We start from the raw sequence: 25,728 nt of genomic DNA, 5'->3' as shown, positions 1-25,728 counted from the left end.
TGTGGCCTAGGCACTGGCAGAAAATGGTCCTTGGACCAGCCCATGTACCTGGTTAACAGATGTAAAATAAAATAAAGAAAAGTCTTACTTACCCCCACCCTACCAGAACAGTCTTATGCCTAAATAATAGACTACTTTGTATTCTCTTAACATTTGTTGAAAAGACAACAGCTTCTGCAAAACTGTTCTGTATATCTTCCTCTATGTGTGCACAAATTATCTTATTATGTTTCTATTAAGGCACTCATTTTTGAATTTCAAATGAACCCTCCTGCTCTCTCACATAATTCTTCAAAAGAAAGACCATATATCTCTTCCTCCTATCTTTCCAATTGACACAGTTAAAGCCTTCACTCATAAACAAAGCACTGACTTCATACATTCAAAGGGTGCTCCGCACAGTTAAAATAACTTTTTCATTTTATAACTGGACAAGGTTCTGTGCTCTGATTACTAACAAATCCAACTCAAGGACAATGTACTTAACCTGACATTTATTACATTGCCATGAAATAACTAGAAAATGTCACCTGAATATGTGTCTGTGTTTGTGTCACGTGTTTGAGGAGGAGAGGTTTTGCATGTCAAACTCTGATTTATGTGTGTGTGTGTGTATGTATACACACACACACACACACACACACACACACACACACACACACCTATATATTTTTTTAATACATACATACATGCACACACACACGCTCATGGATGCAGCTGCAAAAAAACACTGAAGCTATGGATCTGTATTTTGATCAACAGCTCTTCACAGGCCTTGTATTTTAATCATCGTTATACAAACAAGGAATAACAAATATTATTGTTCTGTGTGACCAAGCACCCTTCCATGCATTTTTGCTAAAAGTCCTGCAGTTAGACTTATAAGGTACCAAAATTATACCATTTGCTAGCAATCAATATTTTTTCTAGCACTAAATAAGTAGCATTGACAGAGATTTAAAAAAACATTAAAAAAATAAAGTGAATGACGTGGCTGCTGATACCCTGTCATATTATCCAAGAAATTAATAATTTTACACAGTTACAGGAACAGAAAACAAAAGTGTAAGACTGTGTGAAGCCTGAAAGGATGTTTAAATCAATTTATTTCAACTGTAGCACAGCTGGTGAGCATGCACATGACCTTTCATGTCTGAAGGTCATGAAGACAATTATAATTGACTGTTATCTCACCAGCTTTGCAAGGATGTTCAATAAATACCTTCATAAACTGCAAGAAATCCCTTTCCAAGGATGTTGCTGCTGCTACGGAACTCAATCCACAGTCTGCTATCAGTAGAAATGATAGGCTCTGGAAGTTTATCTCCACAAAATCGACCTAAAAGGCAGGAAACAAGAGTACAGAGTTATTGATTTTAGGAGCAGGTAACATCATCTTTGTAAAGCAGAAAATTACCCAGCATTAGAACAAAACAAATTCACTAACAGAGCAAAAGAAAAAAGAAAAAAAAAGGGATTCTAAGAAGAGAAAATAGCACCATTTACTCTAAGCTAAAAATATTTTTTTTCCTGTTACTGCTCTGGTGAAAACTGTAATGAGCAAGACAAAGTTTTGAGTGCTAAAAACAAGCAAGCTGCATATTTTAGTTTATGAAATAATTTATTCAGCTGATAAGTCTGACAAGTTTCCATTCAGTATTTTAAACATCTACTGTAAACCTTGAGATTTCCATCTAAATTTGTCTGTATCTATATATAAATCACCTAAAAGCATTTTATAAAACAGCCCTTCTACTATCCTCTTTGATTCTTATGACATTCTGTGGTGAGGCCCACAACCAGCCATGTAGTCTATTTAACACACTCTCTTTATGCATATATATATATATATATATATATATATATATATATATATATATATATATATATATATATATATATATCTGCATCATTATATCTTGATATTGTAGGTTCCACTAATGCATCAAAATAAATCTAAGGATTTCTTAGCATTTGTTAACTTATTATACTCCAAAATTGTCGTGCTGATGATGTATTTAGTTTTTCAGCTTTTTAATCCTCCTCACGGATTTAAGTTATAGGCCCTTTAATATGACATATCTTAAGTGGTTCTTTTTCATATCATTTAGTTACAGTGACAGTAATGTGAGTCATTTCCCTTTTTTGATTGGCTATGAAAGCGGAGTTATTCCTTTTAAACTGAATTATTCTTATATGTGCTTACTTTAAGCTTGAAAAAAGCTTTACATGTTTCATTGCCATGCCTTTGGCATTAAACAAGTGAACAGTCAGATTTTTGTGACGTGTTAAAAGCTACTGCACTTAACTGCATTAACCTTCCTCGCACAGTCTTGCTATGTATGTCAATTCTGCACACTCTATAATGACTGGAAGCTGTCATTTCAAAAAGATACTAAGGCAAGTGGCAGCTGCCTCTGCTTTTTAGTACTGTGCGCAACTTTGTAGTTACAAGAATAAAATCTACACCTCACTGGGCAAAATTAGAGTTTCCACCAATTTATTTACACAGTGATGCATTATGGTTCATAGGTTCATAGGTAGGTACTAGGCTATTGGCCCTAGGGCCTATATAAGCCTAGCCAAAAGGTACCCTGGCTTTCTACACCCAAGAAAATGATTTTCCTGTGCCACTGTTGAGCAGAGCCACAGAAATGATCCCAGGGTGAATTTCCTATCTCCCATCCAATCATCAAGATTTTTCTTGAAGAGTGCTAATGAGGAGCTTTGTTTGATATAGATAGGTAGTTTGTTCCAGAGTATGGGAAGTCTCTGCGTCAGGAATCTATCCCTCCAGCATGTTCTGTTTATTGTGGTGACAAGGTTTAGGTCCCTAGAGCGTGTACCTCATAGGGATTGGGATTTCTTTAAGTGGAGCATGTCTAAAAGCTCTGGGTTTGACATAGCTTTGTGTGTTAGGCAGAGATCGCCACTGAGTAGGCGATATGCGACGGAGTAAAGCTGCAGTTTTTGAGACGGTCTGCATAGGGCATCTGTTTGAGGCCGGTAGTCCTCTTTGTGAGGTATTTCTGCTGCCTTTCCAGTTGTTGTAGATGTCTTGTGAAGTACATACCAAAAGGGGCACTGTACCTCTAATGGGTCTAATGAGTGACGAGTAGAGGGGAACAATGACCTCTATTCATGTTCTTCACATAAAGCAGAAATTAACAGCTAAAGTGAGACTCTTTTCCAAGGATTTAACTGTTGGAGAAATCTTTACAGCACTTTTTTGACCTCAACAAAACATTGCCAGAATGCAAAACTAGGGGCTGTGATTAACAGTGTAAAGTACAGAATTTATGAGGTCTGGCTGATGTTGTGAAGATCAAGACACATTTTCTTTCTGAAACTGAGATTTAAATAAGAAAAATATGGTGGGTCCTTTGTAATCTGCTTCAGGGAAATAAAATGGAAACAAAACTGAAATATACTGAAGAGTTTCTAGGAAGTTAAAATGTAGATATTATAGAGAAAAAAGTAACTCTGTGGTAAGTTTAACTACAGTGCAGGGTGAAGTTTTCCTTTAAGCTTACTGCAAATAAAAGAAAACAAACATTTTTAAAGGATAACTAGATATTAAATACATTTTCTTTTTCCAGAATCTATCTTCAGTCACTCGTTCATTTTCAAACCACTCACATGACCAAATGCACACTTAATCCAATCAGACTCCTAAAGGACTTGAAACCTATTCTGGCAATCAGTGGGTGGAAGCCATAGAAGTCCATCCTTAAAAGGACAGCAACCCAACACAGTACACACATGCACACATGGGCACACACACACGGCATGCACATCTATGGGCAAACTGAGGGTCATTAAGTCACCTGCAGCACTCCACTAGTATGTGGCGAGAAACTAAAAAACCTGACATAACCCACACAGGGATAGAAAATATAGCAAGTTTACGTCCTCCCTTCCAAATGTTCCCTACACTGCCACATAGAAAGTGCATAAGTTTAGTTGCACATCACACTTCAAAGTTTTTTATACAGGAAAACCCACATAACAAAGTATGTGCACCTCTTCATTTTTTCCATCTATATGAATTCACATATCTTTTACTACGTAGTCTCATTTATATCTGCATCTTTTTTTCCCCTCTTTCTCTGAGGCCATAAACCTATTAGGCCTCTAGCAATTCACATTTATTTGCTGTGTAGTCTTAGAGTAAAAAGACTTAATAACAGCAGCATAAATAATCTGAAAGAGGAGCTAAATTATTCCCATAATCATTCAATCCAATTTAAGCACTATTTGCAGTTGAAAAGGAAACTGCTTACTGCAGGATGTATAAAACATGACCAAGATTATTCTGGCTCCATGAAGCAGAAGAATGGAGCCCTGACTATGACACATCCAACTTGGTTTCGATTAGAAGTCCCAACACTGGTTGTGTCAGGCAGGAAGGGGGAAGAGGTTCAAGAAGGCGTACGTACTTAGGGGCATAGTGGTTGGAGGGATTTCTCAAGTGGATACTGGAGAAATCACTGCTCATGGTTCTAAGGGAGGGGCAGGGCTGCTTGAAGGGAATGTCCCATGCAGAAGTGAGGGGTCATCTCATGGCACATCTTTCTCCAGCATTTTGCCAAGTGACTGCAGGGATAGGGCCATAACAACAGAAAAACATTAAACCACCCCAATGACTGTTTAAATGACAGCCGCTCCAAGTAGACCCTTACTCTGGTGATGGAGGAATGAATTTGCTTATTGATTGAGAGGGTACTGATGACTGACAGTGGTGATAAAGAAATGCATTTAAAAAAAAAAAGAAAACAGAAACATCACAAAGAGAACAGACAGTGTGACAGGAAGAAAGTTACAGAAACCCTGGGCAGACAGAGATTATCAGAGTCAGAAACAATTCTCATCACTGCTTTTCTTAGTAATTGTAAAGAAGGTAAGGAATCATAAGTTTGTCTTTTTTTAAAGACATTCCCTGAGATTCAATGCACTATGTGTGCACGGTGATGCTTGGCGAGTAGCAGCACTCATTGCATATTCATGCCATGCACAGTATTTACACATAAATAAGCAAGGTTATACGGCTGGCAACAGTGTTGCCAGCCAGCACACTGTGCAAGAGAACACAAATAGCAATCTTGTTGTAATTTGTGTGGAATGCCACAGTGATCACCAGGGCTTAACAGATAGCTCTCAATCTCTTAGTGCAAGACATCTGGACAAAGACCAACATAATGGGGGGACAAAGTCTCAGAAATAGGGTCATAGTTGACATATTTGTTCTTTAGAAATGTGCTAGAATAACCAAGAGTTTGTGTTAAGATACATGTTCTGAAGAATTTTATATCTGAAACTGAAATATATGTAATACTGAGTCATATCAGTCCTAAGATCTTCCCATTGATATGGCAGAAAACCAGAAATATGATGAGGGACACACAAAATATATAAAGGCAAAAATATGGACATTCTGTGAAAATTTGGACAGTTGAAAGGTATGATAGTTATGTATATGGTCCAAACACAGTACAGGACAGTGTATACACTGCAGAGTATTATACAGTCCCATTCCTAGCATTCTGCATCAAAGTTGTATAAATGATCTGTAAAGGTAAATAGACTGCCATGTAAAATAAACACTCAAGGGAAGTGTCTGTATTGAATACAGACACACAGATGAATTGTAGGAATGAACACAGAGAAACAGGACAGGCAAAACAACCTAATGTACAGCAGATGAGGACATGACAATGGAATACGGTTGTAGCAGCAACACCAATCACATATCAGTATGGTACAGTAGGGACTGCACAGTGAAAATGTGCATTATGTGACTGTCACATAACATGACATAGCAATGGGAAGGATGTCTGTGTGAGATAAGCATCCTTACATGAATAATGCAGACATCTATCAGTGATGTTATGCTGTGCAAAATGATTTGCCTGGATATGAGTGTAATCTCAGCAAAGATCTCCAGCAACTGGGACACAGGTAAAGGCTCATGGAAAACATTAGAAGCAGCATGCAGAATCATGGACAATATCAGAATAATACCATCAGTAATCCCATGTCTCTGACATTACGTATGTGATTTACAGTGATCAAAGATGGTTCTGCCCAAACACACTCGTACAACTATTATGCCATGTCTGCACTCTATGAGGGCAATCATGCACACTGTCCTGACACTGTAAGATCTGCCGGAGGTGTTAGAAGGGACACTGCTATACCTATACGTGACATTATGATCAGTACAGGCTAGTTGACTGCTGTGCATGGTATATATATATATATATATATATATACACACACACACACACACACACACACACACACACACACACACACACACACACACACACACACACACATACACACACAAACACACACACATATATATATATATATATATATATATATATATATATATATATATATATGGCACAATCCCCTTTAATAAAGACACTATTACTATTTGTTGAACCCACTTAATTGAAAGCTAACTTCACCAAATGATCTGTTCAACAAATTTTCAACAAGTTGGGAGGGTGGCCTAATGGTTAAGGTGTTTGCCTTGAAAGCACAAGGTGCAAGGTTTGAGTCTCACAAGGGATAATTGGCTAGGGTTAAAATGGCTCGCAAGGGCAGTTAGCTTAGTACTAACTTATGAACTAGTGTGAGCTTGGAGTTGGTATAGTTAGTAAGGGAGGAGTGTGGAGGCCACAGCCCCCCACTTTTTGCTGTGTTTTAAATTTTGTAGTTTTTGTGCCTGCCGGTAGGTGGTCAACTGGTTTCCTTCCCAGGGAAAAAAATTGCTGAAGAGCTCCTTTGGTGAAGTTAGCCTTTGATTATGTAGTCTCAACAAATAGCGATTCACTAAATAGTGTCTTCGATAAGTGATATAGGCCCAGTATCACACAAGCATCTATTGTAACACCTTGATGGGGTTTCCTCACCATCAGACAGTAATGTTTATGCCACAAAAGGAATACCAAGGTATGGCCAAATAAGATGTGTGACAGCTCTGTGTAGCAACTGTGGTTCTTAGAGCTCTTGCTTAGTAAGATGAAATACATAGGTTAATAAAGAGTGACAGTAGACTGCAACAATAGTAGTTGGATAACAAGTGGTAGAATGCTAACATATGAGACAAAAACAGTTAAATGCAAAACAAAATAGTACAGTCAGGAGATCACAAGTCTTACAATAGTAGTACAATATGTGAACATAAGGTATGCAGAAGTAGGTGCATATTTACAAAATGTACAATGCACACAGGTGATAGTACAATGTAAGTATCGGAGGCTTCAGGGGGTAGCCTGCCTACAGTACGGTGAGGATTCAGGGGGGGTCTTTGCAGTTGCAGAGAGGGTTAGTATAGAGGTGGGATTTAAGGAAGTCCTTAAATGTGGTTGCACAATTTTGTATCCTGAGGTCAGATGGGAGAGTGTTCCATGCTTTTGCAACCTCATGGGAGAATAGGGCTTCACCAGAGCTGTTCTTGCATGGATTGACTTCAATCAAGGATTTGTTTCTTGATTATAGTTCCCTGTTGGAGTTGTGGAACTTTACTATGCCAGCTAGGGCAAAGGTTCTCTCTGGTTGGTATAGAATTTGATGAGCTATGATGAGTTGGTGGTAGTGTAGTAGGTTTGTGAAGTCTAACCAGTGTAGCTTAAGTAGGGATTGACAGTGGTAGGAGTGTGATTTAGCAGTGGCAGCAAAGCTAGTTATTTTGTTGTAGCAAGTTGAGAGTTTGTTCAGGTTGGTTTTATTAATGTTAGTTAGAAATAGGGAGGCATAGAGTAATGCTGATAAGAGATGAGTTCTAGCTATGGTAGTTCTAGACTTGGGATTAGGAACTGTTTGCTACAATACAGACATCCTAGCTTTTTATGGACTTTAGAGAGAGTTTGTGATATGTGTTTATTGTATTTAAGTTGTTGATAAATTGTGACACCTAGTAGTTTGGCCTCAGCTACTGGGGTGATGAGAGTGCTATTGGTTGAAAGGATGGTGAAGGTGGGGTCACAGTGTTTAGTTGGGTGGAATAGCATTAGCTGAGTTTTTTTGGGTTTAGTATCAGTTGGTAGTTGTGTAGCCAGTTCTCTATCTCAGTGAAGGATTCTTGGGCTTTACTTTGTAGTAGATGGATGTTGGATGTTGAGCAGATTAGGGTTGTGTCATCCACATACTGAACAATATCAGCTTTAGTGGTTGCTAGGTGGAGATTGTTTGTAAATATGTTAAAGAGAAGGGGGCCTAGGATTGAGCCTTGAGGAATGCCACATGTAATGGGAGTCCGGGGGATAGGGAGTTGGCTCATTTGACAAATTGTGAGCAGTTGCTTAGTTAACTGTTGAACCAGTGCAGGGCGGGGTTATCAAGGTTAAGTTTGGTGAGGCAGGTAAGGAGTTTGTTATGGCAAACTGTTTCAAACACTTTGCATAGCTCTAGGAAGGTGGCGGAGACCAGCAGCATGTCCCACATGCTGGTGTAAAAGGCTCTCTCTAATGTCAAGCAAGAGCACACACATACACACACACACACACACACACACACACACACACACACACACACACACACACACACACACACACACACACACACCAGTTGACTGCAGTGAGAATAGAATCCCTACATGTCTAAATAAACAGACTACAGAACTCTGTATTTAAGGCAAGCGCCACAGCTCACGTCTGACTTGGAGAGTCTCAGAGAACACTTTATAGCTGATGACATCAGCAGTGTCTGATGCAGAGAATATGGTAATAATAGTGTCCCACATGCTAGTTTAAAAGGCTCTCTGTAATGCCAAGCAACAACCAAACCACACTTCCCAAGTTGACTGCAGTGAGAATAGAATGCCTACCTATGTACACAGACTGCAGAACTCAGTACTTCACACAAGCACCATGGCACACGTCTGACCTTTACAAGACTGCAGGTCATCTTATTGTGGATGACATCACCAGGGCACGTTGGAAAGTAGATATTGGGAGGCTTGTATGAAATGGATGTGTAGGCATGTGAAAGTATCACAACACTGGCAATCAATGGGAATGGAGCAGTAACTGTAGGATACACACATCTGCTCTTGGGGCTAGACACACACACACACACACACACACACACACACACACACACACACACACACACACACACACACACACACACACACACACACACACACACACACAAACACACACACAAACACACACACACACACAATTGACTGCAAAGAGCACACACAGTTGACTGTAAAGAGTACAGAACCCCTACCTTAGTACAAAGACCAGAGAAATCAGTACTTTATGCAAGCACAGTGTCACAAGTCTGATTTTTACAACACTGAAGGTCAGCTTATAGTGGATGACAAGAGCAGGGCATACTTGAGAAAAGATGTAGGGTGGCCTAAATGAAATGGATGTGTAGGCATGTGCAAGTATCAAAACACTGTCAATCCATGGAATTGGAGCAGTAACTGTAGGATACACATTTCTGCTCCTTGGGCTAAGCGCATGTGCACACACACACACACACACACACACACACACACACACACACACACACACACACACACACACACAGACTGCAGTGAAAATAGAACCACTACCAAAGTACACAGGCTACAGAACTCAGTAGTTTATGCAAGCACCACAGCACAAGGCTGAATGTCAACTTATAGAGCTTGACATTAGCAGGGATGATGTTGGGAGGCCTACATGAAATGGATTTGTAAGCATGTGCAAGTATCAAAACACTCTCAGTCCATGGGATTGGAACAGTAAATGTAGGATATACACTTCTGCTCTTTGGTTGAGACAAACACACATGACTGCAGTGAGAACAGAACCCCTACATATCTAAGTACACAAACAACAGAACTCAATACTTTGCACAAATGCCACACCAAAAGTCTGACTTTTACAAGACTGCAGGTCAACGTATAGTGAATGACATCAGTAGGGCATCTTGGAGAGAAGATGTTGGGAGGCCTGCATAGGTTCATAGGAGGTTACTAGCCTAATGGTCCTAGGGTGTTTACAAGTCTAGCTGTGTAAAAACACAAGTACCCTTACGGAGTAAAGTTAGATGGTCATTGTTAGTAGAGCAATTTTGTGATCAGCACTGACTGGCCCTTTCCATGTGAGATACAGGTGCCAACCCAGGAGTGAATTTAGAAGTGCCCATCCAGTTGCCAAGGTTGCTCTTAAATAGGGTCATTGAGGAGCACTGCTTCACATGCAGTGGGAGCCTATTACAGAAGAGTGGCAATCACTGAGAGATTTTTCTGTCTTCCCAGCATGTTCTATTTATGTCACAAGGCTAGGTTGAGATCCCTGGAGCAAGTTATTCTTGTCCCATTTGATTTTCCAATCTCCAGCATTTCCAGTAAGACAGAGTCTGAGACTGCTCTGTAGGCCTGGCATAGGTCATCTCTCAGCAGCCTGCATGATGCTGAATACAGTGACAGATCTTTAAGTCTTTCCATGTTTGTCATATTTTGGAAGCCCTTGGATTCTCCCAGTCACAAACCTCTGCGTTTTCTCCAGTTGCTGCAGGTTGTCTGGTGAGGTACAGCCAGAAGGGAACATTGTGCTCAATTAGTGGTCTGATAAGGGTAGAGTACAGCTGAGCTATAACCTCCCTGGTAATGAATGTGATGGTCTTATTTATGAGCTGCACAAGGGAGAATTTGTGTCTCACCATTATGGACACACAGTGATTGAAGTGTAGATTGCTATCAACATGTGTTTCCAAGTCTTGCAACACTGTGAGGGGTGCTATGTATATCATAATTAGCAGGGGTACTTCATTGCCAAAGGGGACAATGAGGGATTTTTTGCTTTAAAATTCAATCTGTGCATTTGGCACCAATCATTTGCCTGTGTCAGCCCCTTCTGTAATATGTTAACATAGTTGGAGACTATATATGACTGCATCCATTTGACACTCATCTTCAGACTCGTTAAGCCACAGCCATCTACCTTTACCTGGACTTAAAGAGAAATAGCTTCCAAACAATTGAGGGCCCAGCACAGATCCTTGTCGTATTCCATTGGTAAGTGGTCTAGTGGTGGAGGTGCAGTCCCCAACATTGTCAGTGTATTTTCTTTCAGTGAGCTAGTTGGCTATCCATCTAGTAGTATATAAGTTAATCCCCAGATGGGAGAGTTTCTTCCTGATGGTTGAATGGGTGATAGTGTCAAAGGCCCTGGATAAATCAACATAGCAGTATGTCCTGTTATCCGTCATCCAGGTCTTTGGGGTCATTATCAAAGACCTCCACTAGGTTTAATAATCAAAGACCTACCCTTGACAAGACCAAAATGGATCATGGCAAGTGTGTTGGAAGGTCATTTATGTCCCTGTGTGTATAAAGTCTATGCTGATCTGCTCCCTAGCCTTGCAGAAAATGCTTTTTAGGCTTATGCATCAATGGTTCTAGTTCTGCATGTTAACAAATTGATATGCATTGCATATCACACAACATTCGATATTAATTTCTGTAGTGTAGGTGCTATATGTGTGAAAAATGTACTGAGACCCCATGGTTGCAGTGCTTTTCTGGAGGCAACACATAGGTGTATTGTAAATTTGTGACATATTGTCAGATAGGGCCTTCAGTTTATGTTTCCACATGTAATTTCATGTCACAGACAGGAAATGGACAAGTAAACAGCAGTAACACATAATAATAATTACTTTTCCATAGTGTGTTGAGCAGCTGAATGGCATGGTTGGCAAAGTGTTTGCACATGCGAGATACACATTTCCATTACTTTCCCTGTTTGTGCATTCTTAAGCAGTGTGCAAATGTGAGCTGCATGATAAAGTCTGAAAGTTAGTATTGAGTCTATGAAATGCACCTGCTGCTTAAATGACTCTATGGCAGCAGGTGTAAATGCAATGACACATTTCTTTTTGAGCCCAGATGATACTGGGTTTGAATCCAAGTGTATGTAAGACTTTTTAATACTATTTTAAATAATCAATGATAATGCAATGACATTAATTCTTTATAGTACACGTGTTGCTGTGTGCTGGCATAGGTTACTAGGGTTAAGAAAGATTGTGTAGAAATAACCACAGCATTGTACCAACAGTGGACATTGCTTGGAATTGCTGCGCAATGCGAAACTCCGTACAAACATAGAGGCCAAAAAGTTAAGGGATCCAATGCTTTTTCTGTTACTTATGTGTGTTGTGTGTAATTCTATTTTTTGACCAGATTATAGGTGTTAAAATGGGATAGTTAGGAAAATGGTGAAATGGGCAGCAAGCATGGGGAAGAACAAAGAGAAAGCAATATAGGAATGTGAAGGAGAGAGGTAGGAAAGAACCATAGCTATCCACTTCTTCAACAGTAAAAACTGATCATATGCGCAGAATATTAGTTGAATTTGAATGGTCACGTCCAGAGACAGGGGTGACATCAACCTAATCATGTTGCATACCCAACTGGACTGAATCAAGTGTGTCAAAAAGACATGTGAGCGAAATGGACAGCTAAGTATGTGACATTTTATTTGTGGGGCAAGTGCTCATTTTCTTTTAATTCTGTAAGAGAAGACTAGTGGGTAAGGGATGTAGGTATGCCTGGGTCAGGTGAGTTGGGTAGGTAAGGAAGCAAATGCAAACAAACAAGACAAGAGACAGGGAAAGTGATGGACACAAAAGGTTGAAGAACAGCATGATTGGGCTGAGGGAGGGGACAACTCAGGATCATGAACATCAAGCTTGGAGATAGTAAGAATCGAGTCCTCACCCACTGGACTGTCATCACTTTCCCCTTGCTCCACTGGCAGCTGGAGTGCTTGACGTCTTTTCCTCTTACAGACCATAAGGGAGAGCAACCTCTCCATCCGGCATAGAAATACAACAATGGTGCCATGCACGACCGTACACACTATCCCTGGCATCTCCCTGCAATCACATCTGCCACCTCTCCTAGAAGGTACCAATGTACCAGCTTTGGGGGCAGTACTACCTAAGGGCAAAGGTAGTGCAGGGGCAGCAGAGGCAATGCTACCCGGCTGGCTCCCAGAAGTGCTGAGCATCGATGCTGGAGCCGGCGGAGTTGAGGCAGGCTGATCCACTGGGGGCTGGCCTACCTTGCTGTGCTGTGTAACATTTAGTGATGTGGTACACATGGATGACATTATCTGATGACACATAACAGAAAATAAAAAGACAGAGATAAGGGTCGGAATGAGAGAAAAAAAGAGATAAAATTAGTACCATCATATATAACATACAATGCAGTAACAATTACAGAACTCTTTTATCTAAAGTATTACATTTAAGTATACATCCTAACACTATACTAAAGATTGCTGAAAGTAATCCTTGAAATGTGCATATATTGCATATATAATGCGTGTTCCAGTTATAAAGATTACAGTTTACAGCAGGGCATTTCTGCCACTGGTGTAGACTTTTTAATTTAATATAGATATTACTGATGAAATAACACTACTGTATAGATGAGAATTGTGGTATCTAAGCCCACAACCTCTGACTACAGTCAAATATTGGACTCTTACAATTGGTTTGTGCTACAGACTAATGCATGCATACTTGCTTTTGCAGTTGGGAAATACTTGCTCAATTTGATACAACTATATAAAAGACGAAATAAAGCTATCTTTAACTTTTACAGCTACAACAGCACTTCTCTTCTGCTGCATTAATGTCACTTGCTTCCCTCAGTGTCTCCAATTAAGCAACATGAGCCTATTGATTGAAGTCATGTTCGTTGGGAGGTGGGGAAAGAAGTGAAATGAACAGGGGGACTGAAAGCTTTTAAATACTGGCCATATGTATGTGACACTGAAGGGATAAACTCATATACAAAATACTGCAACATGGGAATAAAAGGACATATCCAGGTGTTTGTTTGAGATGTTACACATGTATGTGTGTGACCTGACAAGGTTATTGGATATAGATCCAATTATGTATGTGTCTTAGGTAATTGTGAAGGCCATGCAAGTCCAGATAGTAGAACTATACTTACAGAAATTTAGCAGTCAGTATACCCTCAGTCATACATCTGAGAACATAATAATGGTGTCTCATCACTCATACATATAATTCATAACAGCTCCACTATCTAAAGTGTTATAAGTGACAGTGAATATAATGGGAAGTGGAACAACCATAAAATCATTTTGAATATCTTAGCATTAGAACCCAGGACATGTGTATGGCTCTTCTACACTTACACCTGTTGCCACAAAAAAGTTGAAATAACATTTGTCTATTTTTCAGTTCATTGCTATAAACTGCACTGTAACAGTAAAAAAAAGTTGCACAACTTGTACTAGAATCTAGGACAAACACCTGCTGCCAAAGGACTAGTTGCATGACATTCCCTCATTTCCTAAATCATTCTTAAGGTCTCTGTGTTCACAGCCGCACTACAACTCTTAGCATGTTTGCATGGTGCCCAACAGAATTAATTGAATGTATCTGGTTTCAGTTATTGGCTGTCTAAGTCCTGTCTGCAGGTGTTCGATGGCTGCAGCTGTTGGGGAGCTTTGCTAACTGCCGTACAATGACGCTAAGTGCAGTTGCACGATCAAATACAGAAATTGCAACAATGTATTTTTGACCTTTGCCCCGTTACTGCCACCCTGTTTGCAGGTGTTCTGCAGGTATTCTATCTGGTTCCTCCATAGGCAGCTAGTCCAGTTTGTGCACTGCCACACTTTGTGCAAATGAGATAATCACAGCCAAACCTGAAATTCATTTTCTCTGTTTCTCATGTTTGTGCTAAGCCACACATCGTGCAAACAATGCCCTCCCCTCCCCAAAAAAGAAGAAAACAAAAAAAAAAAGACAAAAAGGGAAAAGTAGTTGAAATGAGAAAAAGCAGTCTATGACATAAACATTACAAAATGTTAGTACACACGAAACATTTCTACATAGGTCTGGATTTGAACTGTCACTCCAATGAACCTTCAGAACACAGTAAGGGTGCCTTATCCCTCTTTGCCACACAAACAGCTTTGCAGTAAGGAGGTGAAATCATTCTGCATTCAAGCAACTGTGACACCATCTACAGTTATATGAAACCATACGACTGTTATTCGTACATTTATTATTTTTGGATGTACTGCACTAACTGATCACACAACTAGTGATGAGTATTATTTGGAAATACGCAGCTCTCTCTTACCTCTCTCTCTCTCTCTGTTTTTTGGTCATTCTTCTTTTATCTGACCAGTAATCTGAGACAGGAAGTCTGAAAGCCATTCTATATTATTGTGCTTAAAATGTGTGAGAATATTAAAAGTAAATAATATAATATGCAATGCCAAGAAATAAAGGGGAGGTTGGATGTTAATGAACAGAACCTGTGAATTGTGTGCTGCTTACTTACATTTCCAACCTTGACAAAATTACAAATGAGACTATGCAAGTCTAAACTGATGCACTCACTGGATGTAGGGCAGTCTGCATTGCTGTTGTGTTTTCCTTCTCCATACCAGTAATCATTCAAATTTGCAATACATTAAAAACAAACACTGAGGGAGTGTCTGCACTTTATTTACATCTGATCTACTGAGTCAAGTATTTGGTATTCAGGAATTCTAATGAGTTCAACATCTCATTTCCATCTGCACTGTGCAGACAGCCCTGAATCTACACCAAAAAGGAAATTATGTAGCTAGGAAAACACACAACTGGGCAGTTAATACAGTGAAAGCCCTTTCTATTAATGTAGACTCTTCCCTGGTCCCTGGGTCATGCCTTAATTTCTACATGTGTGCAATATATGGCACCCAGTACTTTAGGGTAGTGTGCTTCAGGGTACTACAACTGCATATTTCTGGCCCTATCCTCAGGAGTACAGGGAAAACATATGTGGTCACTAGCATGTTGGAGCATAGCATTCATAGGATCATAGGAAGTTACTAGGATATTGACCTGGAGGTCATTTCAAGCCTAGCCGTTTCATCCCAATGTAATACCATAGATACTCTAATCAATACCTAGTACTGAATTTATTAATGACTGCCCATGTCCAGAAAGGTTGTGGGTGCCTTCCCCGGTAAGAATTTACATTGCCCCATCCACTCATGCAGGTTCTTTTTGAACAGTCATAGAAGTGGTCTGCTTCACATGAATTGGCAGTTTATTCCAAAGATGTGGCAGTCGCTGGGAGCCAAATCTGTCACTCCAGCATATCCTATTCAAGTTGCAGGCCATATTTAGGTTCCTAGAATGGGTATCTCTAGTCCTGTTTGATTTATGGATGTGCAGCAAATTCATTAGGTTTTGGTTGGAGATTGCTCTGTAAGCCAGGCATAAGTCTCCCCTAAGAAGTCTATACAGTACTGAGTACAGTAACAGGGACTTTAGAGGCTCTTGGATGCTGATGCCTGTGACACCCCCAGCATGTCCCCTGTTGGTCACTGAAAGATACGTATAAAGGTACCTGTAGCTAAGAATCTAAGTACTACATCTACCTTTGTCTCCACTCAGATGCATTCCCCTCAGTTTACCCAGGCTCTGAGCTGGACGACAAAAGTTGCAGAGTTCCAGTAGTGTGTCTCTATCCACCCTGTAGTGCTCTACATTTTCGACATCATGTAGATCGTAATAAGTTACCCGGGAGCTGAAAGCTATTCTCCTTCTTGGCCTTAGTCTATTAGCAGCAGCAACAGCATAGACTTCAGAATGTTGCACATACACATGAATTAAAGCAACAGCAGCCCCAAACATTGTTTCTGTGTAGACTATTTTTCATGGCTGTATTCCAAAAGGTTTTGGAATTTGCAGGGAAAAACAGTACTGAGTCTACAAGGTTGCTTTACAGCTTGTTAAATAGCTCCTTCATCTTGGATTGGTTGATTAACATATAGTTCAGCTGCTTATGCTGTAATTTGCATACTACAATATTTCCTTGTTTGCGCGGGCTGTGTGCAGCTCTACACACTGTGTAGAGCTACTTACTGAATCCAAAGTGGTGCACTATCATGTGCGTGTCACACCACAATGAACATATGATGTTAATGGACTGTGTAGGATTTACTGAATCTGGCCGACAGACTATATCATTGAAAAGAGAAAAGGCAACCAAAACACAAATTCATGTCAGTACATCTGCCTTCATCAGAGCATGCTGCATTATAAAACAAATCAAAAAACATTCGACTTATAACACTACAAGGGGATTTTTATAGCACAAGGCACTGAGGTATGATAAACAAAAAAATTTTATATATATATATATATATATATATATATATATATATATATATATATAGTTTCAGTTTCTGAGCCTACTGGTGTATTAAATTAAGAAAACTGCAGCATTATCAAAGATATTTGGGAACCTTGAAACCAAAAAGGAAACAACAAACTTGAAGCCAAAAATGTAAGATATATCCAGTGTTAATCTCATACCTTAAGTTTTTATTACTAGAAACTGATGTTTTTTTTTCAGGAAAGATCATTTAACTAAGAAACAAAAGGTGTCTGATGAATAGCTGAGGAAATAGAGTTGTGCACTGCAGTTTAAAGCATCCTTTTTAAGCTAATTATATAAAAATTAAGAGAAACGAGGTCATTACTACTGGTCATGTCTGACATTAGTACTGTACACTGCACAGTTTTAAAAAGTAATAGTCTATGTTGGGCTCATGAATACTGAGTGATCATACAGAATGATGCACCAGCCTGGGGTTTGCTTCCACATTCACATGCACAATTCTTGTGTAACAGTATAAACACAGTTGATGTGTAGATCAATGCATGTATCTGTATCTTTAAGAAGCTATCCAAGGGCTTGCACAAGTGCATAAATACTGAGCACATGCAAGCTTGACTCCTATTTTGTAGTAAGCTGTTTTGATGTATGTATGTATGTAAGGTCTGTCTGTTATCAGTTCATTCATATTTTGTCATGCTGCTATCCATCCTGATGTGATTTTATGTATTAAAGCATCTAAATGAAATCTCCCACCTGCTTGTCATCTATGATAGAGAGGGATGAGCGACATGTCTAAAGGGACATGATGTTAAAAGAAGAATGGCCAAAACAATTTGTTGCCAGAAAGAGTTCCAGTTTCTTCCACTTAAGTCCAAGAGGCACCCAGCTGGCATTGGAGGAATATAAATGAGTGGATCATCCCTACTGCACGCATAAGTCACAAAACAGGTCAGAAACAAATTTCAGATGTTGAAACTTGCTCAAAACTATTTCTTATTCGCAAATATAAAACATGGCATACAGAATTCTCTAAATGATATTTGATCTGGGGACCCAAGTAGATAGTAACCTCTCCTTTGACAATCACATTGCCAAAGTGGTTAGAAAAAGCTTCTATATAGCTCACCTAATCACAAAAGGGTTCACATCTAGATCAAGAGAGGTCATTGTGCCCCTCTACTCATCGCTCATCAGGCCCATAATTGAGTACAATGCCCCATTTGGGATGTACCTTACCCGACACCTGCAACAGCTGGAAAGACCTCAAAAATACCTCAACAAGAGGATCGTGGGCCTCAAACAGATGCCCTATGCAGCTCAACTAAGAAACTCCAGCTCTACTCAGTTGCTTACCGCCTACTCAGAGGCGATCTCTGCCTGACGTACAAGGCCATGTCTAACTCGGAATTGTTGGACATGCTCCACCTCAAGAAAACCAAATCCATTAGAGCTACATGCTCCATGGATTTAAACCTTAGCACAACAATAAATAGGACATGCTAGAGGGATAGATTCATATCCCACAGGTTTCCCTTGCTCTGGAATAGAATCCCAGTCCATGTTAGGCAGAGCCCCTCGTTGACCCTCTTCAACAGAAATCTTGATGAGTGGATGGGAAATTGTAAATTTACTCCTGGGATCACTTCTATGGCCCTGCTGGACAGAGGCTCAGGAATCTAGTCTAAAAGGGAGGCGAAAGCCAACACATTCTGGCTAGGCTTATAAATGCCCTAGGGCAGATAGCCTAGTACCTACCTATGAACCTATGAATAAACCAATATTTCCGATATCGATAAAAATATTCAAATTACTACAGAAAATGTTGGAAATAAAGTTCGAATTGCATAAAACAAATAAAATAAGAAGAAACAATCACATTTTATTAAGCACATATTTTTCATATTAATTAAAGATATCCAAGTTGTCAGAAGTGCATAAAGTGTTTGTATGTTTGTGCAGTATTACAGTAATGTTATTTCACAAAATACAGCCATTACAGTGTATATTTCACAAAGTACAGTATTTCAAAGAGTTTATTGTGCAATTGAATGTGATTACAAGCCCACAGAACAGCTTGTTCATACATAATTACAATGGCCCTATTTTCAGTGTGTTTGTGTATACTAAGTGGGCATTGCAGATGGATTTCGAAAACACAGTGAACTTGTGTTTGACAATTATACTGCAGAGAACTGGAGAGTGTTTGAGCAAGAATATGACATTTTTATACAGACTGCATTTTCTGATAAAGATAACCATACAAAGGCTTTTATTCTGCTTAATCTAGCTTAGTCAGAAGCCATAGAATGGGAACATTAATTTATATATGCACCTGCTGATTATGCAGAAGAGGGGGAAAACCTTCATATTGTTGTACCGGCTGAGTCAAGGGAGGACCATGAGTGCTTAAAACGTAAACTTAGAGAAATGTGTAACCCCCATCCAAATGGTACAATGGAATGGCACTTATTTTATACAAGGGATCAAAAGCCTGCTGAAACTTTTGCAGCATACATAACTGACTTAAGAAACAAAGCTAAAGCATGCAGATTTGGTGATTTAAGGGATGAGTTGATAAACGACAGACTTTTGTGTGGTATTAAAGATGACGCTGTGAGAAAGACTTTGCTTTGTGACAGTGATTTAACTTTGCATAAGGCCACTGAAATTTGTTAGATATATGAGCTCACAGAAAATCACACAAATATGCTTACAAATGAGAACAGCTCTAGAAGGCACAGTGACAAAGCTCATGTTGAGAATATGCAGCATGTGGTTAAAAAAACAGGCCCAAGCACATGGCCGCAACTGTAGCCCCTGCAGCACTCAATGGTAAACCCCAGAGCTTTCCAGTAAGTTCCACAGTTTGCACAGCCTCAGTGAAGCATAACAGTGAGTCAGCAAACTCAAAGCATGGACCCCAACCCAGTTTTATTGCCAACTGTTGTAATCGTTGTGGAAATCATGAATCTAAAAATGAAAAATTTTATTCTTTTGGTCAGCAAAGCCATGCAATATATGGATTCATTACAAAAGTTTTTGTAAATCAAAAGGCCCACATTCTTTTATTAAAAGGGAACATTTCAAGAAACAAGTTGATCAATTAGAGGGCCGCAACCCTACTCATTATGTTGATGGTGTGTCAGTGCTTTATGAAACAGTCAATGCCATAGATTTAAGACAAAGAATGAAGTATACTGTACTGTTTGGATAAATGGCAAACCCATAGAGCTCAAAGGTGACATAGGTTCTAAGTGCAATGTTATGTCAGTGGAAACATTTTCTAGTGTGTGTCATGGTGAAAGGCTTGATTTGGCAAGGTGTGTAAAGCTTGTTGCTTATGTTAGTGGTGAAATTCAGACTGAAGGTTCAGTAGTACGTTAATGTTACTATGCTGGGAGAAGCTACGACTTGTTAATTTATGTGGTGAAAAGGCACATCCAGTCATTATTAGGGCTCACAGACAGTCTGAAAATGGGACTGCTTTCAGTTAATAAGGAAGTCCATCAAGCTAGCTTGAAAGACCAATACTCTAATTTCACCCATTACATTTTTTCTACCTGTGCTGATCTTTTCGAAGACAAACTAGGGAAGCTATCAGTTGTGTACTCCATGAAGTTAGATACAGATGTCAGTCCAGTTATCAGGCCAGCTCCAAAAGTTCCAATAGCCATGCAGGACAGAGTCAAAGCAGAGCTAGATAAAATAGTGCAAAAAAGTGTGATTTGTCCAATTGCAGAACCAACTGAAATGGTATCTTCCATGGGGGTAGCTCATAAGAAAAACTCATATGGCATCAGAATATGTATTGATCCATGAGATTTCAACAAAGCACTAAAAAGGTCTCATCATCCAATGTGCACAGTCTAAGAAGTTGCAGGTCTTATGCTAAATGCCACTGTTTTTTCTGTCTTAGATGCAGAGAGTTCATTTTGTCAAATTCGGCTTGACATGAAATCCTCACTGCTCTCTACGTTCAGTACTCTGTTTGGCAGGTACAGATTTTTGAGAATGCCACTTGGGATAAATTCTGCAAGTGAAGTCTTTCAGCATGCAATGGAGCAACTATTTTTGGGGTATCCTTGTGCTATTATAGTAGACGACATACTAGTAGGAGGTAATGGTGAAGATGAGCATGACAGAACCCTCAGAAAAGTTCTGGAAAGAGCACATTAACTGAATCACAAACTCAAGCCACAGAAATGCATATTCAGGCTACAAGAGGTCACTTATGTTGGTCATTTATTTACCAGTTCAGACCTACGACCAGACCCTTCAAAGCAAACAACCATTTTTTAAGATGCCAGCATCAGACAATGTTCAAGTCCTGCAATGTTTTCTTGGCATGGTTAACTACCTTGGCAAGTTTATTCCAGACTTGAGCCAACTTTCAGCACTGCTTAGAGAGCTGGCATGTAAAGATGTATCCTGGTCTTGGTTACAGCAACACCAAAGAGCATTTGATGTCCTGAAACAGAGAATTGCCAGTCTACCAGCTCTCAGATACTATGATGTTCACAAGCCACTTACTCTTTCATGTGATGCTTCAAAATTTGGTCTTGGTGCAGTCATTCTACAAGAGGGTGAACCTGTTGCCTATGCATCAAGAACTCTTATGCAAACTGAGATGCAGTATGCTCAGATAAAGAGCTTTTGGCAATTGTGTCTGCATGTTCAATGTTCCATGATTATGTTTATGGCAGACCTGATCAAAAGAGACCACCAACATCTAGTCACTATCTTAAGAAAGCCTATGCATTCAACTCCAGCCAGGTTGTAACACATGATGTTAAGATTGCAAAAGTATGATTTCACTCTTGTCTACAAGAAAGGCAAACTTTTTATCTTGCTGATACATTATCCAGATCGCTCAGAAACACCATAGAACAGCATGAGAATGAGAACCTTGATTCTGAAGTTCTGGAAGTGAGACATTTTTCTTCCAATCTAGTTTACCTCAAGTACAATCTTACTTTCCATACAGAGATAAGATTTTTGTCTGGCAAAAGTATCATCATGAAAGGTCTGAAAGTAATTGTTCTAAAGTCCTTGCAACAAGAGTACATTATTATCTTGCATCGTGGTCACCCAGGAACTGACTTTACCAAAGGAAGGGTGAGAGGACTAGTATTTTGGCCTTCTATGTCATAAGATATTAAGAGAGTACTTTTAACTTGTTCGATGTGTAATAGTACTAAGCCACATCAACAGAAAGAACCACTTCAGTTAAACCAGATTCCTGAACTACCTTAGTTGACAGTAGCCACCAACATTTTTGAATTATTTGGTGTTAGTAGACTCTTACTCCATTTGGTTCAAGATTGACTTTCTTCCTAACCTTGCATCCAGTACTGTCATTACCAAGATGAAGTGTCATTTTGCAGTCCATGGTAGTCCACACAAAGTTATTTCTGACAATGGTACACAGTTTACAAACCAACAGTTCAAAAGATTTGCTGAGGAATGGGACTTTACTCATGTCATGACTAGCCCAGAGCATCTGCAGTCAAATGGTTTGGCAGAATGTGCAGCTCAAAGTGCAAAACAGTTATTAGAGAAGTCAAAATGAGATAATACTGATGTTTTCCTGAATCGCTTGACTCTCAGAAACATTCCTTGAGATAAACATCTTGGTTCAACTGCTCAGAGACTTCTGTTGAGACAAACCAGAACGACATTACCAATCAGTAGTCAATTGCTGGTTCAGTGTGTTAATAGCAGGTCAGTGAAAGCCAAAGTGTTTAACCCAGAAGTCCTACTACAATAAGACCAGCAAACTGCTCAATCCATTATGAGAAGGAGAAGTGGTAAGGATGCAAACATCCAAAGGTTACGATTGGATTGGTATCGTGAAGAATATTTGCCCAGAGTCGAGATTGTACATTGTGGAATCACAAGGAGCAGAGTTTAGGCGGAATCAGAAAGATTTCAGACCGTTGGTTGAGCCTATACCACTGCGCATAGCCTTTAAGACGTTTTACCTCAGAGTGAGTTGTCCAGTGTTCCAATTCCAGAGGAAGTTCCAGAGAATATTCTCATTCCTGTGATGAATCCAGAAGTTCTTGATTCAAGTTGTTCACTGAAGACTGCCCCTGTTGCTAAATTCAGTCCAGCTTGTTATGTTACAAGATCTGGTCGCATCACCAGATACACAGCAACTTGGACATGAACATTGTGTTTGTTTCTAATTTCTATAATATTGCATGTCTAACTCTAATGTTGTTTTTTTTTTTACTAAGGGCAAGCTTTTTAAGAGGGAGGATGTAGATCAATGTATGTGTATGCATCTTTAAGAAGCTATCCAAGGGCTTGCACAAGTGTGTAAATACTAAGCACGTGCGAGCCTGACTGCCATTTTTAGTTAGCTGTTGAGGTGTGAACATGTATGTATGTAAGCTCTGTTGGTTAACTAGTTTGTTCATATTTAAAGATGTCGCTATCCATCCTGATGTGTTTCTTTGTATTAAAGCTTCTAAACAAAATACCCCGCCTTCTTTTTATCTATGTTAGAGAGGGACTTGCGACAACATGTTTCACTGATTTATTAAAATACACTGGGAGAAATTCTATATACTTTCATTAAAGCAGCAAGTATAGTTATACAACTTGCTATCTACAAAGAAACATCTCAAAATTCATACTATATTTACCTAATAAAGCCACTCTGTGGCCACGTGCAGCACAAGCACTAAGCTATTAATAAGTGTTCATATTTATTATTATTTATTTGGAATTTTCAGTAAGATTAGCGTTTGATACCAAGTTGGATATTCTTCTCCCAGACCAATGAACGTTCTTTCCCCTGTTACTGTTCTATACATCACATTGCTTTTCTTATCATTTTTATTTTTGTCAAAATTACTTCATCATTATCAATACTTTTAGCTATAAATCTACTGCATTTCTCCCCTTCACAAATTTAGTAGGGTGGGGGTTTTCATCAGGTGCTCTGAACAGTGTTTCTGTTATACTTGTCATAGTGGTTTGGGTAGGCCCATTAAGTGAATCCCCACTGAATACACTGTACAGGGGTCTGTGGTTTCTCAGACATACACAAGTTTTGGTAAACTAATCTGGTCATTCAATTTTCATTTACGGTGGGCACTGACTGCACTTGAACTAGAGTTCAGTTCTTCTCCCTTACTTACCTAACAAAGTCATTTACAAAGATTTGTCTTATATTTTATTTTACTGATAGTTCACATAGGTGTTTGAGGCTTCCCTGAGTTGCAATGGAATGCTAGCTCACAGAAAACAAAAAGGGAATAAAATAACCTTAGTGGCCAACATTTCACTAATACTAGTCATGTATTTGCAAACACCTGGCACTGGACATCTAGGGAAGGTAGAATGCAATAAAATCATTAAGATATACTGTACGGGATTGTTCCCAATATGATGCAGCAGTTAGTATATCAATGGTATGGCTTCATAGCATGCACTGAGGACAGCTTCTTCCTCCATTCTGATGCCTATGTAAAACACAAAGGCCTTTGGATTTACTTCATTTGGGTGGAAATGATCCAGAATCTGTGCCTGAGGTGCCTTTATACTTTCTGACCATAGCAGATGTACATTGTTTTATGTAGTGAATGTGTACAAAGCAGATGTACATTGATTTATGTAGTGAATGTATACATAGCATATGTACATTGATTTATGTAGTGAATGTGTACATAGCAGATGTACATTGATTTATGTAGTGAATGTATACATAGCAGATGTACATTGATTTATGTAGTGAATGTGTACATAGCAGATGTACATTGATTTATATAGTGAATGTGTACATAGCAGATGTACACTGATTTATGTAGTGAATGTGTACATAGCAGATGTACATTGATTTATGTATTCAATGTGTACATAGCAGATGTACATTGATTTATGTAGTGAATGTGTACATAGCAGATGTACATTGATTTATGTATTGAATGTGTACATAGCAGATGTACATTGATTTATGTAGTGAATGTGTACATAGCAGATGTACATTGATTTATGTATTGAATGTGTACATAGCAGATGTACATTGATTTATGTAGTGAATGTGTACATAGCAGATGTACATTGATTTATGTAGTGAATGTGTACATAGCAGATGTACATTGATTTATGTAGTGAATGTGTACATAGCAGATGTACATTGATTTATGTAGTGAATGTGTACATAGCAGATGTACATTGATTTATGTAGTGAATGTGTACATAGCAGATGTACATTGATTTATGTAGTGAATGTGTACATAGCAGATGTACATTGATTTATGTATTGAATGTGTACGTAGCAGATGTACATTGATTTATGTAGTGAATGTGTGCATTAATATAATCTTCTCCTTTTCCATAATGGATATTCTGAGGAGTAAATAAAGTGCTGGCTATGGAATGTACAAAAAGTTATTAAAAAAAGAACAATGTTGCTAGATGAAAGTCATGTCAAACATAAGTAGATGGCTGACACTGCCTTAGGCTTTTGATTCAGTAATGGAGTTCATCTTCTAACACTGCAGCAGATTTAAATGCGACTCTGG

General features: G+C 39.1%; 1 protein-coding gene across 1 annotated transcript in view; it reads right to left on the bottom strand.

Annotated features, from left to right (window-relative positions):
• Positions 1–25,728, bottom strand: part of TLL2 (tolloid like 2) — a 2,712,623-nt gene that overhangs the window by 434,206 nt on the left and 2,252,689 nt on the right. Inside the window, exon 11 of the mRNA XM_044056577.1 lies at positions 1,223–1,339. Within this exon, the coding sequence (XP_043912512.1) occupies positions 1,223–1,339 (117 nt within the window). The remainder of the gene's footprint in view (positions 1–1,222; positions 1,340–25,728) is intronic.

The sequence above is a fragment of the Protopterus annectens genome, chromosome 14.part0 (assembly GCF_019279795.1).
Source record: "Protopterus annectens isolate FY-2018-M chromosome 14.part0, PAN1.0, whole genome shotgun sequence".
In the NCBI taxonomy this organism is placed as follows: domain Eukaryota; kingdom Metazoa; phylum Chordata; order Ceratodontiformes; family Protopteridae; genus Protopterus; species Protopterus annectens.
This window is presented reverse-complemented; position numbering and strand designations above follow the sequence as displayed.